The sequence below is a fragment of the Schistocerca americana genome, unplaced genomic scaffold (genome assembly GCF_021461395.2).
Source record: "Schistocerca americana isolate TAMUIC-IGC-003095 unplaced genomic scaffold, iqSchAmer2.1 HiC_scaffold_472, whole genome shotgun sequence".
Classification (NCBI taxonomy): Eukaryota; Metazoa; Arthropoda; class Insecta; order Orthoptera; family Acrididae; genus Schistocerca; species Schistocerca americana.
In genome coordinates, this window is record NW_025726206.1 from 1556 (window position 1) to 15664 (window position 14109).

The 14109-nt window shown below is 55.2% G+C and overlaps 1 protein-coding gene across 1 annotated transcript; it reads right to left on the reverse strand.

Moving 5' to 3' along the window:
- Positions 1–13118: 13118 nt before the first annotated feature.
- On the reverse strand, positions 13119–13868 carry LOC124584389 (calponin homology domain-containing protein DDB_G0272472-like). The gene has a single exon (XM_047131352.1). It carries the CDS (start codon positions 13866–13868, stop codon positions 13119–13121), a length of 750 nt encoding a protein of 249 aa, XP_046987308.1.
- Between the last annotated feature and the right edge of the window lie 241 nt (positions 13869–14109).

Here is a 14109-nt window from a genome sequence, read left to right on the forward strand (position 1 = left end):
GCTGTCCTCGCAAGCTGTGCTGTCCTCGCAAGCTGTGCTGTGCTCGCAAGCCGTGCTGTCCTTGCTAGCCGTGCTGTCCTCGGAAGCCGTGCTGTCCACGCAAGCCTTGCTGTCCTCGCAAGCCGTGCTGTCCTCACAAGCATTGCTGTCCTCACAAGCTTTGCTGTCCTCGCAAGCTTTCCTGTCCTCGTAAGTTGTGCTGTCCTCTCAAGTTCAGCTGTCCTCTCAGGTTGAGGTGTCCTCTCAGGTTGAGATTTCCTCTCAAGTTGAGCTGTACACTCAATTTGAGCTGCCCTCTCAAGTTGAGCTGCCCTCTCAAGTTGAGCTGCCCTCTGAAGCTGAGCAGCCCTCTCAAGTTGAGCAGTCCTCTCAAGTTTTGCTGTCCTTTGAGGTTGAGCTGTCCTCTCAAGTTGAGCTGTCCTGTCAAGTTGAGCTGTCCTCTCAAGTTGAGCTGTCCTCGCAAGCTGTGATGTCCTTGCAAGCTGTGCCGTCCTCGCAAGCTGTGCCTTCCTCGCAAGCTGAGCCATCCTCACAAGCTGTGCTGTCCTCGCAAGCTGTCCTGTCCTCGCAAGCTATGCTGTCCTCGCAAGCTGTGCTGTCTTCGCAAGCTGTGCTGTCCTCGCAAGCCGTGCTGTCCTCGCAAGCTGTGCTGTCCTCGCAACCTGTGCTGTCCACGCAAGCTGTGCTGTCCCCGCAACCTGTGTTGTCCTCGCAAGCTGTGCTGTCCTCGCAAGCTGTGCTGTCCTCGCAAGCTGTGCCGTCTTTGTAAGCTGTGCCGTCCTCGCAAGCTGTGCCGTCCTCGCAAGCTGTGCTGTCCTCGCAAGCTCTGCTGTCCTCGCAAGCTGTGCTGTCCTCGCAAGCTGCGCTGTCCTCGCAAGCTGTACTGTCCTCGCAAGCTGTGCTGTCATCGCAAGCCGTGCTGTCCTCGCATACCGTGCTGTCCTCGCATACCGTGCTGTCCTCGCGAGCCGTGCTGTCCTCGCAAGCCGTGCTGTCCTCGCATACCGTGCTGTCCTCGCGAGCATTGCTGTCCTCGCGAGCTTTGCTGTCCTCGTGACCTTTGCTGTTCTCGCAAGCTGTGCTGTCCTCGCAAGCTGTGCTGTTCTCGCAAGCCGTGCTGTCCTCTCAAGTTGAGCTGCCCTCTCTAGTAGAGCTGTCCTCTCAACTTGAGCTGTCCTTTGAAGTTGAGCTGTCCTCTAAAGTTGAGCTGTCCTCTCAAGTTGAGCTGACCTCTCAAGTTGAGCTGTCCTCTCAAGTTGAGCTGTCCTCTCAAGTTGAGCTGTCCTCTCAAGTTGAGCTCTCCTTCAAGTTGAGCTGTCCTCTGAAGTTGAGCTGTCCTCTCTAGATGAGCTGTCCTCTCTAGATGAGCTGTCCTCTCAAGTTGAGCTGTCCTCTCAAGTTGAGCTGTCCTCTCAAGTTGAGCTGTCCTCTCAAGTTGAGCTGTCCTCTCAAGTTGAGCTGTCCTCTCAAGTTGAGCTGTCCTCTCAAGTTGAGCTGTCCTCTCAAGTTGAGCTGTCCTCTCAAGTTGAGCTGTCCTCTCAAGTTGAGCTGTCCTCTCAAGTTGAGCTGTCCTCGCAAGCCGTGCTGTCCTCGCAAGCTGTACTCTCCTCGCAAGCTGTGCTGTCCTCACAACCTGTGCTGTCCTCGCAAGCCGTGCTGTCCTCGCAAGCCGTGCTGTCCTCGCAAGACGAGCTGTCCTCGCAAGCCATGATGTCCTCGTAAGCCGTGCTGTCGTCGGAAGCCGTGCTGTCCTCGCAAGCCGTACTGTCATCGCTAGCTTTGCTGTCCTCGCAAGTTGTGCTGTCCTCGGATGTTGTGCTGTCCTTTAAAGTTGAGCTGTCCTCTTCAGTTGGACTGTCCTCTCAAGTTGAGCTGTCCTCTCAAGTTGAGCTGTCCTCTCAAGTTGAGTTCTTCTCTCATATTGAGCTGTCCTCGCAAGCCGTGCTGTCCTCGCAAGCTGTGCTGTCCTTGCAAGCTTTGCTGTCCTCGAAAGTTGTGCTTTCCTCTCAAGTAGTGGTGTCCTCGCAAGTTGAGCAGTCCTGTTAAGCTAAGCTGCCCTCTCAAGTTGAATTGCCCTCTCAAGTTGAGCTGTCCTCACAAGTTGTGCTGTCCTCTCAAGTTGTGCTGTCCCCTCAAGTTGAGCTGTCCTCTCAAGTGTAGCTGTCCTCTCAAGTTGAGCTGTCCTCTCAAGTTGAGCTGTCCACTCAAGTTGAGCTGTCCTCTCAAGTTGAGCTGTCCTCTCAAGTTGAGCTGTCCTCTCAAGTTGAGCTGTCCTCTCAAGTTGAGCTGTCCTCTCAAGTTGAGCTGTCCTTTCAAGTAGAGCTGTCCTCGTAAGCTGTGCTGTCCTCGCAAGCCTTGCTGGCCTCGCAAGCTGTGCTGTCCTTGCAAGCTGTGCTGTCCTCGCAAGCTGTGCTGTCCTCGCAAGCCGTGCTGTCCTCGCAAGCCGTGCTGTCCTCGCAAGCCGTGCTGTCCTCACAAGCTTTGCTGTCCTCGCAAGCTGTGCTGTCCTCGCAAGCTGTGCTGTCCGCGCAAGCTGTGCTGTCCTCGCAAGCTGTGCTGTCGTCTCAAGTTGAGCTGCACTCTCAAGTTGAGCTGCCCTCTTAAGTTGAGCTGTCCTCTCAAGTTGAGCAGTCAAGTTGAGCTGTCCTCTCAAGTTGAGCTGTCCTCGCAAGTTGAGCTGTCCTCTCAAGTTGAGCTGTCCTCTCAAGTTGAGCTGTCCTCGCAAGCCGTGCTGTCCTTGCAAGCCGTGCTGTCCTCGCCACGTGTGCTGTCCTCACAAGCCGTGCTGTCCTTGCAAGCCGTGCTGTCCTCGGAAGCCGTGCTGTCCACGCAAGCCTTGCTGTCCTCGCAAGCCGTGCTATCCTCACAAGCTTTGCTGTCCTCACAAGCTTTGCTGTCCTCGCAAGCTTTCCTGTCCTTGTAAGTTGTGCTGTCCTCTCAAGTTGAGCTGTCCTCTCAGGTTGAGGTGTCCTCTCAGGTTGAGATTTCCTCTCAAGTTGAGCTGTACACTGAAGTTGAGCTGCCCTCTCAAGTTGAGTTGCCCTCTCAAGTTGAGCTGCCCTCTCAAGTTGAGCTGCCCTCTCAAGTTGAGCTGCCCTCTGAAGCTGAGCAGCCCTCTCAAGTTGAGCAGTCCTCTCAAGTTTTGCTGTCCTCTGAAGTTGAGCTGTCCTCTCAAGTTGAGCTGTCCTCTCAAGTTCAGCTGTCCTCTCAAGTTGAGCTGTCCTCGCAAGCTGTGATGTCCTTGCAAGCTGTGCCGTCCTCGCAAGCTGTGCCATCCTCGCAAGCTGTGCTGTCCTCGCAAGCTGTCCTGTCCTCGCAAGCTATGCTGTCCTCGCAAGCTGTGCTGTCCTCGCAAGCTGTGCTGTCCTCGCAAGCTGTGCTGTCCTCGCAACCTGTGCTGTCCACGCAAGCTGTGCTGTCCCCGCAACCTGTGTTGTCCTCGCAAGCTGTGCTGTCCTCGCAAGCTGTGCTGTGCTCGCAAGCTGTGCCGTCTTTGTAAGCTGTGCTGTCCCCGCAACCTGTGTTGTCCTCGCAAGCTGTGCTGTCCTCGCAAGCTGTGCTGTCCTCGCAAGCTGTGCTGTCCTCGCAAGCTGTGCTGTCCTCGTTAGCTGTGCTGTCCTCGCAAGCTGTGCTGTCCTCGCAAGCTGCGCTGTCCTCGCAAGCTGTACTGTCCTCGCAAGCTGTGCTGTCATCGCAAGCCTTGCTGTCCTCGCAAGCCGTGCTTTCCTCGCCAGCCGTGCTGTCTTCGCAAGCTTTGCTGTCTTCGCATGTTGTGCTTTCCTCTCAAGTAGTGCTGTCCTCTCAAGTTGGGCTGTCCTCTCAAGCTGAGCTGTCCTCTCAAGTTGAGCTGCCCTCTCAAGTTGAGCTGCCCTCTCAAGTTGAGCTGCCCTCTGAAGCTGAGCAGCCCTCTCAAGTTGAGCAGTCCTCTCAAGTTTTGCTGTCCTCTGAAGTTGAGCTGTCCTCTCAAGTTGAGCTGTCCTCTCAAGTTCAGCTGTCCTCTCAAGTTGAGCTGTCCTCGCAAGCTGTGATGTCCTTGCAAGCTGTGCCGTCCTCGCAAGCTGTGCCATCCTCGCAAGCTGTGCTGTCCTCGCAAGCTGTCCTGTCCTCGCAAGCTATGCTGTCCTCGCAAGCTGTGCTGTCCTCGCAAGCTGTGCTGTCCTCGCAGGACGTGCTGTCCTCGCAACCTGTGCTGTCCACGCAAGCTGTGCTGTCCCCGCAACCTGTGTTGTCCTCGCAAGCTGTGCTGTCCTCACAAGCTGTGCTGTGCTCGCAAGCTGTGCCGTCTTTGTAAGCTGTGCCGTCCTCGCAAGCTGTGCCGTCCTCGCAAGCTGTGCTGTCCTCGCAAGCTGTGCTGTCCTCGCAAGCTGTGCTGTCCTCGCAAGCTGTGCTGTCCTCGTTAGCTGTGCTGTCCTCGCAAGCTGTGCTGTCCTCGCAAGCTGCGCTGTCCTCGCAAGCTGTACTGTCCTCGCAAGCTGTGCTGTCATCGCAAGCCTTGGTGTCCTCGCAAGCCGTGCTTTCCTCGCCAGCCGTGCTGTCTTCGCAAGCTTTGCTGTCTTCGCATGTTGTGCTTTCCTCTCAAGTACTGCTGTCCTCTCAAGTTGGGCTGTCCTCTCAAGTTGAGCTGCCCTCTCAAGTTGGGCTGCCCACTCAAGTTGAGCTGTCCTCTCACGTTGTGCTGTCCTCTCAGGTTGTGCTGTCCTCTCAAGTTGAGCTGTCCTCTCAAGTTGAGCTGTCCTCTCAAGTTGAGCTGTCCTCTCAAGTTGAGCTGTCCTCTCAAGTTGAGCTGTCCTCAAGAGTTGAGCTGACCTCTCAAGTTGAGCTGTCCTCTCTAGTTGAGCTGTCCTCTCAAGTTGAGCTGTCCTCTCAAGTTGAGCTGTCCTATCATGTTGAGCTGTCCTCTCTAGTTGAGCTGTCATCTCTAGTTGAGCTGTCCTCTCAAGTTGAGCTGTCCTCTCAAGTTGAGCTGTCCTCTCAAGTTGAGCTGTCCTCTCAAGTTGAGCTGCCCTCTTATGTTGAGCTGTCCTCCAAAGTTGAGCTGTCCTCTCATGTTGAGCTGTCCTCTCAAGTTGAGCTGTCCTCGCAAGCCGTGCTGTCCTCGCAAGTTGTGCTGTCATCGCAACCTGTGCTGTCCTCGAAAGCTGTGCTGTCCTCCCAATTTGTGCTGTCCTCGCAAGCTGTGCTCTCCTCGCAAGCTGTGCTGTCCTCGCGATCCGTGCTGTCCTTGCGACTTTTGCTGTCCTCGCAAGCTTTGCTGTCCTCGCGAGCTTTGCTGTCCTCGCGACCTTTGCTGTCCTCGCAAGTTGTGCAGTCCTCGCAAGTTGTGCTGCCCTCTCAAGTTCAGCTGTCCTCACAAGTTGAGCTGCCCTCTCAAGTTGAGCTGCCCTCTCAAGTTGAGCTGCCCTCTCAAGTTGAGCTGCCCTCTTATGTTGAGCTGTCCTCCAAAGTTGAGCTGTCCTCTCAAGTTGAGCTGTCCTCTCAAGTAATGCTGTCCTCGCAAGCTGTGCTGTCCTCGCAAGCTGTGCTGTCCTCGCAAGCTGTGCTGTCCTCGCAAGCTGTGCTGTGCTCGCAAGCCGTGCTGTCCTTGCAAGCCGTGCTGTCCTCGGAAGCCGTGCTGTCCACGCAAGCCTTGCTGTCCTCGCAAGCCGTGCTGTCCTCACAAGCTTTGCTGTCCTCACAAGCTTTGCTGTCCTCACAAGCTTTCCTGTCCTCGTAAGTTGTGCTGTCCTCTCAAGTTCAGCTGTCCTTTCAGGTTGAGGTGTCCTCTCAGGTTGAGATATCCTCTCAAGTTGAGCTGTACACTCAATTTGAGCTGCCCTCTCAAGTTGAGCTGCCCTCTCAAGTTGAGCTGCCCTCTCAAGTTGAGCTGCCCTCTGAAGCTGAGCAGCCCTCTCAAGTTGAGCAGTCCTCTCAAGTTTTTCTGTCCTCTGAGGTTGAGCTGTCTTCTCAAGTTGAGCTGTCCTGTCAAGTTGAGCTGTCCTCTCAAGTTGAGCTGTTCTCGCAAGCTGTGATGTCCTTGCAAGCTGTGCCGTCCTCGCAAGCTGTGCCGTCCTCGCAAGCTGAGCCATCCTCACAAGCTGTGCTGTCCTCGCAAGCTGTCCTGTCCTCGCAAGCTATGCTGTCCTCGCAAGCTGTGCTGTCTTCGCAAGCTGTGCTGTCCTCGCAAGCCGTGCTGTCCTCGCAAGCTGTGCTGTCCTCGCAACCTGTGCTGTCCACGCAAGCTGTGCTGTCCCCGCAACCTGTGTTGTCCTCGCGAGCTGTGCTGTCCTCGCAAGCTGTGCTGTCCTCGCAAGCTGTGCCGTCTTTGTAAGCTGTGCCGTCCTCGCAAGCTGTGCCGTCCTCGCAAGCTGTGCTGTCCTCGCAAGCTGTGCTGTCCTCGCAAGCTGTGCTGTCCTCGCAAGCTGCGCTGTCCTCGCAAGCTGTACTGTCCTCGCAAGCTGTGCTGTCATCGCAAGCCGTGCTGTCCTCGCATACCGTGCTGTCCTCGCGAGCCGTGCTGTCCTCGCAAGCCGTGCTGTCCTCGCAAGCCGTGCTGTCCTCGCAAGCCGTGCTGTCCTCGCAAGCCATGCTGTCCTCGCGAGCCGTGCTGTCCTTGCGAGCTTTGCTGTCCTCGCGAGCTTTGCTGTCCTCGCGAGCTTTGCTGTCCTCGTGACCTTTGCTGTTCTCGCAAGTTGTGCAGTCCTTGCAAGTTGTGCTGCCCTCTCAAGTTCAGCTGTCCTCACAAGTTGAGCTGCCCTCTCAAGTTGAGCTGCCCTCTCAAGTTGAGCTGCCCTCTCTAGTAGAGCTGTCCTCTCAACTTGAGCTGTCCTTTGAAGTTGAGCTGTCCTCTAAAGTTGAGCTGTCCTCTCAAGTTGAGCTGACCTCTCAAGTTGAGCTGTCCTCTCAAGTTGAGCTGTCCTCTCAAGTTGAGCTGTCCTCTCAAGTTGAGCTCTCCTTCAAGTTGAGCTGTCCTCTCTAGATGAGCTGTCCTCTCTAGATGAGCTGTCCTCTCAAGTTGAGCTGTCCTCTCAAGTTGAGCTGTCCTCTCAAGTTGAGCTGTCCTCTCAAGTTGAGCTGTCCTCTCAAGTCGAGCAGTCCTCTCAAGTTGAGCTGTCCTCTCAAGTTGAGCTGTCCTCTCAAGTTGAGCTGTCCTCTCAAGTTGAGCTGTCCTCTCAAGTTGAGCTGTCCTCTCAAGTTGAGCTCTCCTCGCAAGCTGTGCTGTCCTCGCAAGCTGTACTCTCCTCGCAAGCTGTGCTGTCCTCACAACCTGTGCTGTCCTCGCAAGCCGTGCTGTCCTCGCAAGCCGTGCTGTCCTCGCAAGACGTGCTGTCCTCGCAAGCCATGCTGTCCTCGCAAGCCGTGCTGTCGTCGGAAGCCGTGCTGTCCTCGCAAGCCGTACTGTCATCGCTAGCTTTGCTGTCCTCGAAAGTTGTGCTGTCCTCGGAAGTTGTGCTGTCCTTTAAAGTTGAGCTGTCCTCTTCAGTTGGACTGTCCTCTCAAGTTGAGCTGTCCTCTCAAGTTGAGCTGTCCTCTCAAGTTGAGTTGTTCTCTCATATTGAGCTGTCCTCGCAAGCCGTGCTGTCCTCGCAAGCTGTGCTGTCCTTGCAAGCTTTGCTGTCCTCGAAAGTTGTGCTTTCCTCTCAAGTAGTGGTGTCCTCACAAGTTGAGCAGTCCTGTTAAGCTAAGCTGCCCTCTCAAGTTGAATTGCCCCCTCAAGTTGAGCTGTCCTCTCAAGTTGAGCTGTCCTCTCAAGTTGAGCTGTCCTCACAAGTTGTGCTGTCCTCTCAAGTTGTGCTGTCCCCTCAAGTTGAGCTGTCCTCTCAAGTGTAGCTGTCCTCTCAAGTTGAGCTGTCCTCTCAAGTTGAGCTGTCCACTCAAGTTGAGCTGTCCTCTCAAGTTGAGCTGTCCTCTCAAGTTGAGCTGTCCTCTCAAGTTGAGCTGTCCTCTAAAGTTGAGCTGTCCTCTCAAGTTGAGCTGTCCTCTCAAGTTGAGCTGTCCTTTCAAGTAGAGCTGTCCTCGTAAGCTGTGCTGTCCTCGCAAGCCTTGCTGGCCTCGCAAGCTGTGCTGTCCTTGCAAGCTGTGCTGTCCTCGCAAGCTGTGCTGTCCTCGCAAGCCGTGCTGTCCTCGCAAGCCGTGCTGTCCTCGCAAGCCGTGCTGTCCTTGCAAGCTTTGCTGTCCTCGCAAGCTGTGCTGTCCTCGCAAGCTGTGCTGTCCGCGCAAGCTGTGCTGTCCTCGCAAGCTGTGCTGTCGTCTCAAGTTGAGCTGCACTCTCAAGTTGAGCTGCCCTCTTAAGTTGAGCTGTCCTCTCAAGTTGAGCTGTCAAGTTGAGCTGTCCTCTCAAGTTGAGCTGTCCTCGCAAGTTGAGCTGTCCTCTCAAGTTGAGCTGTCCTCTCAAGTTGAGCTGTCCTCGCAAGCCGTGCTGTCCTTGCAAGCCGTGCTGTCCTCGCCAGGTGTGCTGTCCTCACAAGCCGTGCTGTCCTTGCAAGCCGTGCTGTCCTCAGAAGCCGTGCTGTCCACGCAAGCCTTGCTGTCCTCGCAAGCCGTGCTGTCCTCACAAGCTTTGCTGTCCTCACAAGCTTTGCTGTCCTCGCAAGCTTTCCTGTCCTTGTAAGTTGTGCTGTCCTCTCAAGTTGAGCTGTCCTCTCAGGTTGAGGTGTCCTCTCAGGTTGAGATTTCCTCTCAAGTTGAGCTGTACACTGAAGTTGAGCTGCCCTCTCAAGTTGAGCTGCCCTCTCAAGTTGAGCTGCCCTCTCAAGTTGAGCTGCCCTCTCAAGTTGAGCTGCCCTCTGAAGCTGAGCAGCCCTCTCAAGTTGAGCAGTCCTCTCAAGTTTTGCTGTCCTCTGAAGTTGAGCTGTCCTCTCAAGTTGAGCTGTCCTCTCAAGTTGAGCTGTCCTCTCAAGTTGAGCTGTCCTCTCAAGTTGAGCTGACCTCTCAAGTTGAGCTGTCCTCTCTAGTTGAGCTGTCCTCTCAAGTTGAGCTGTCCTCTCAAGTTGAGCTGTCCTATCATGTTGAGCTGTCCTCTCTAGTTGAGCTGTCATCTCTAGTTGAGCTGTCCTCTCAAGTTGAGCTGTCCTCTCAAGTTGAGCTGTCCTCTCAAGTTGAGCTGTCCTCTCAAGTTGAGCTGCCCTCTTATGTTGAGCTGTCCTCCAAAGTTGAGCTGTCCTCTCAAGTTGAGCTGTCCTCTCAAGTTGAGCTGTCCTCGCAAGCCGTGCTGTCCTCGCAAGTTGTGCTGTCATCGCAAGCTGTGCTGTCCTCGAAAGCTGTGCTGTCCCCACAATTTGTGCTGTCCTCGCAAGCTGTGCTCTCCTCGCAAGCTGTGCTGTCCTCGCGAGCCGTGCTGTCCTTGCGACTTTTGCTGTCCTCGCAAGCTTTGCTGTCCTCGCGAGCTTTGCTGTCCTCGCGACCTTTGCTGTTCTCGCAAGTTGTGCAGTCCTCGCAAGTTGTGCTGCCCTCTCAAGTTCAGCTGTCCTCACAAGTTGAGCTGCCCTCTCAAGTTGAGCTGCCCTCTCAAGTTGAGCTGCCCTCTCAAGTTGAGCTGCCCTCTTATGTTGAGCTGTCCTCCAAAGTTGAGCTGTCCTCTCAAGTTGAGCTGTCCTCTCAAGTAATGCTGTCCTCGCAAGCTGTGCTGTCCTCGCAAGCTGTGCTGTCCTCGCAGGCTGTGCTGTCCTCGCAAGCTGTGCTGTCCTCGCAAGCCGTGCTGTCCTTGCAAGCCGTGCTGTCCTCGGAAGCCGTGCTGTCCACGCAAGCCTTGCTGTCCTCGCAAGCCGTGCTGTCCTCACAAGCTTTGCTGTCCTCACAAGCTTTGCTGTCCTCGCAAGCTTTCCTGTCCTCGTAAGTTGTGCTGTCCTCTCAAGTTCAGCTGTCCTCTCAGGTTGAGGTGTCCTCTCAGGTTGAGATTTCCTCTCAAGTTGAGCTGTACACTCAATTTGAGCTGCCCTCTCAAGTTGAGCTGCCCTCTCAAGTTGAGCTGCCCTCTCAAGTTGAGCTGCCCTCTGAAGCTGAGCAGCCCTCTCAAGTTGAGCAGTCCTCTCAAGTTTTGCTGTCCTCTGAAGTTGAGCTGTCCTCTCAAGTTGAGCTGTCCTGTCAAGTTGAGCTGTCCTCTCAAGTTGAGCTGTCCTCACAAGCTGTGATGTCCTTGCAAGCTGTGCCGTCCTCGCAAGCTGTGCCGTCCTTGCAAGCTGAGCCATCCTCACAAGCTGTGCTGTCCTCGCAAGCTGTCCTGTCCTCGCAAGCTATGCTGTCCTCGCAAGCTGTGCTGTCTTCGCAAGCTGTGCTGTCCTCGCAAGCCGTGCTGTCCTCGCAAGCTGTGCTGTCCTCGCAACCTGTGCTGTCCACGCAAGCTGTGCTGTCCCCGCAACCTGTGTTGTCCTCGCAAGCTGTGCCGTCTTTGTAAGCTGTGCCGTCCTCGCAAGCTGTGCCGTCCTCGCAAGCTGTGCTGTCCTCGCAAGCTGTGCTGTCCTCGCAAGCTGTGCTGTCCTCGCAAGCTGCGCTGTCCTCGCAAGCTGTACTGTCCTCGCAAGCTGTGCTGTCATCGCAAGCCGTGCTGTCCTCGCATACCGTGCTGTCCTCGCGAGCCGTGCTGTCCTCGCAAGCCGTGCTGTCCTCGCAAGCCATGCTGTCCTCGCAAGCCATGCTGTCCTCGCGAGCCGTGCTGTCCTTGCGAGCTTTGCTGTCCTCGTGAGCTTTGCTGTCCTCGCGAGCTTTGCTGTCCTTGCGACCTTTGCTGTTCTCGCAAGTTGTGCAGTCCTCGCAAGTTGTGCTGCCCTCTCAAGTTCAGCTGTCCTCACAAGTTGAGCTGCCCTCTCAAGTTGAGCTGCCCTCTTATGTTGAGCTGTCCTCCAAAGTTGAGCTGTCCTCTCAAGTTGAGCTGTCCTCTCAAGTAATGCTGTCCTCGCAAGCTGTGCTGTCCTCGCAAGCTGTGCTGTTCTCGCAAGCCGTGCTGTCCTCTCAAGTTGAGCTGCCCTCTCTAGTAGAGCTGTCCTCTCAACTTGAGCTGTCCTTTGAAGTTGAGCTGTCCTCTAAAGTTGAGCTGTCCTCTCAAGTTGAGCTGACCTCTCAAATTGAGATGTCCTCTCAAGTTGAGCTCTCCTTCAAGTTGAGCTGTCCTCTGAGGTTGAGCTGTCCTCTCTAGATGAGCTGTCCTCTCTAGATGAGCTGTCCTCTCAAGTTGAGCTGTCCTCTCAAGTTGAGCTGTCCTCTCAAGTTGAGCTGTCTTCTCAAGTTGAGCTGCCCTCTCAAGTTGAGCTGTCCTCTCAAGTTGAGCTGTCCTCTCAAGTTGAGCTGTCCTCTCAAGTTGAGCTGTCCTCTCAAGTTGAGCTGTCCTCTCAAGTTGAGCTGTCCTCTCAAGTTGAGCTGTCCTCCCAAGCCGTGCTGTCCTCGCAAGCTGTGCTCTCCTCGCAAGCTGTGCTGTCCTCGCAACCTGTGCTGTCCTCGCAAGCCGTGCTGTCCTCGCAAGCCGTGCTGTCCTCGCAAGACGTGCTGTCCTCGCAAGCCGTGCTGTCCTTGCAAGCCGTGCTGTCGTCGGAAGCCGTGCTGTCCTCGCAAGCCGTACTGTCATCGCTAGCTTTGCTGTCCTCGCAAGTTGTGCTGTCCTCGGAAGTTGTGCTGTCCTTTAAAGTTGAGCTGTCCTCTTCAGTTGGACTGTCCTGTCAAGTTGAGCTGTCCTCTCAAGTTGAGCTGTCCTCTCAAGTTGAGTTGTTCTCTCATATTGAGCTGTCCTCGCAAGCCGTGCTGTCCTCGCAAGCTGTGCTGTCCTTGCAAGCTTTGCTGTCCTCGAAAGTTGTGCTTTCCTCTCAAGTAGTGGTGTCCTCACAAGTTGAGCAGTCCTGTTAAGCTAAGCTGCCCTCTCAAGTTGAGCTGTCCTCTCAAGTTGAGCTGTCCTCTCAAGATGAGCTGTCCTCTCAAGTTGTGCTGTCCTCTCAAGTTGTGCTGTCCCCTCAAGTTGAGCTGTCCTCTCAAGTGTAGCTGTCCTCTCAAGTTGAGCTGTCCTCTCAAGTTGAGCTGTCCACTCAAGTTGAGCTGTCCTCTCAAGTTGAGCTGTCCTCTCAAGTTGAGCTGTCCTCTCAAGATGAGCTGTCCTCTAAAGTTGAGCTGTCCTCTCAAGTTGAGCTGTCCTCTCAAGTTGAGCTGTCCTTTCAAGTAGAGCTGTCCTCGTAAGCTGTACTGTCCTCGCAAGCCTTGCTGGCCTCGCAAGCTGTGCTGTCCTTGCAAGCTGTGCTGTCCTCGCAAGCTGTGCTGTCCTCGCAAGCCGTGCTGTCCTCGCAAGCCGTGCTGTCCTCGCAAGCCGTGCTGTCCTCGCAAGCTTTGCTGTCCTCGCAAGCTGTGCTGTCCTCGCAAGCTGTGCTGTCCGCGCAAGCTGTGCTGTCCTCGCAAGCTGTGCTGTCGTCTCAAGTTGAGCTGCCCTCTCAAGTTGAGCTGCCCTCTTAAGTTGAGCTGTCCTCTCAAGTTGAGCTGTCAAGTTGAGCTGCCCTCTCAAGTTGACCTGTCCTCGCAAGTTGAGCTGTCCTCTCAAGTTGAGCTGTCCTCTCAAGTTGAGCTGTCCTCGCAAGCCGTGCTGTCCTTGCAAGCCGTGCTGTCCTCGCCAGGTGTGCTGTCCTCACAAGCCGTGCTGTCCTTGCAAGCCGTGCTGTCCTCGGAAGCCGTGCTGTCCACGCAAGCCTTGCTGTCCTCGCAAGCCGTGCTGTCCTCACAAGCTTTGCTGTCCTCACAAGCTTTGCTGTCCTCGCAAGCTTTCCTGTCCTTGTAAGTTGTGCTGTCCTCTCAAGTTGAGCTGTCCTCTCAGGTTGAGGTGTCCTCTCAGGTTGAGATTTCCTCTCAAGTTGAGCTGTACACTGAAGTTGAGCTGCCCTCTCAAGTTGAGCTGCCCTCTCAAGTTGAGCTGCCCTCTCAAGTTGAGCTGCCCTCTCAAGTTGAGCTGCCCTCTGAAGCTGAGCAGCCCTCTCAAGTTGAGCAGTCCTCTCAAGTTTTGCTGTCCTCTGAAGTTGAGCTGTCCTCTCAAGTTGAGCTGTCCTCTCAAGTTCAGCTGTCCTCTCAAGTTGAGCTGTCCTCACAAGCTGTGATGTCCTTGCAAGCTGTGCCGTCCTCGCAAGCTGTGCCATCCTCGCAAGCTGTGCTGTCCTCGCAAGCTGTCCTGTCCTCGCGAGCTATGCTGTCCTCGCAAGCTGTGCTGTCCTCGCAAGCTGTGCTGTCCTCGCAAGCTGTGCTGTCCTCGCAACCTGTGCTGTCCACGCAAGCTGTGCTGTCCCCGCAACCTGTGTTGTCCTCGCAAGCTGTGCTGTCCTCGCAAGCTGTGCTGTGCTCGCAAGCTGTGCCGTCTTTGTAAGCTGTGCCGTCCTCGCAAGCTGTGCCGTCCTCGCAAGCTGTGCTGTCCTCGCAAGCTGTGCTGTCCTCGCAAGCTGTGCTGTCCTCGCAAGCTGTGCTGTCCTCGTTAGCTGTGCTGTCCTCGCAAGCTGTGCTGTCCTCGCAAGCTGCGCTGTCCTCGCAAGCTGTACTGTCCTCGCAAGCTGTGCTGTCATCGCAAGCCTTGCTGTCCTCGCAAGCCGTGCTTTCCTCGCCAGCCGTGCTGCCTTCGCAAGCTTTGCTGTCTTCACATGTTGTGCTTTCCTCTCAAGTAGTGCTGTCCTCTCAAGTTGGGCTGTCCTCTCAAGTTGAGCTGTCCTCTCAAGTTGAGCTGCCCACTCAAGTTGAGCTGTCCTCTCACGTTGTGCTGTCCTCTCAGGTTGGGCTGTCCTCTCAATTTGAGCTGTCCTCTCAAGTTGAGCTGTCCTCTCAAGTTGAGCTGACCTCTCAAGTTGAGCTGTCCTCTCTAGTTGAGCTGTCCTCTCAAGTTGAGCTGTCCTCTCAAGTTGAGCTGTCCTATCATGTTGAGCTGTCCTCTCTAGTTGAGCTGTCATCTCTAGTTAAGCTGTCCTCTCAAGTTGAGCTGTCCTCTCAAGTTGAGCTGTCCTCTCAAGTTGAGCTGTCCTCTCAAGTTGAGCTGTCCTCTCAAGTTGAGCTGACCTCTCAAGTTGAGCTGTCCTCTCTAGTTGAGCTGTCCTCTCAAGTTGAGCTGTCCTCTCAAGTTGAGCTGTCCTATCATGTTGAGCTGTCCTCTCTAGTTGAGCTGTCATCTCTAGTTGAGCTGTCCTCTCAAGT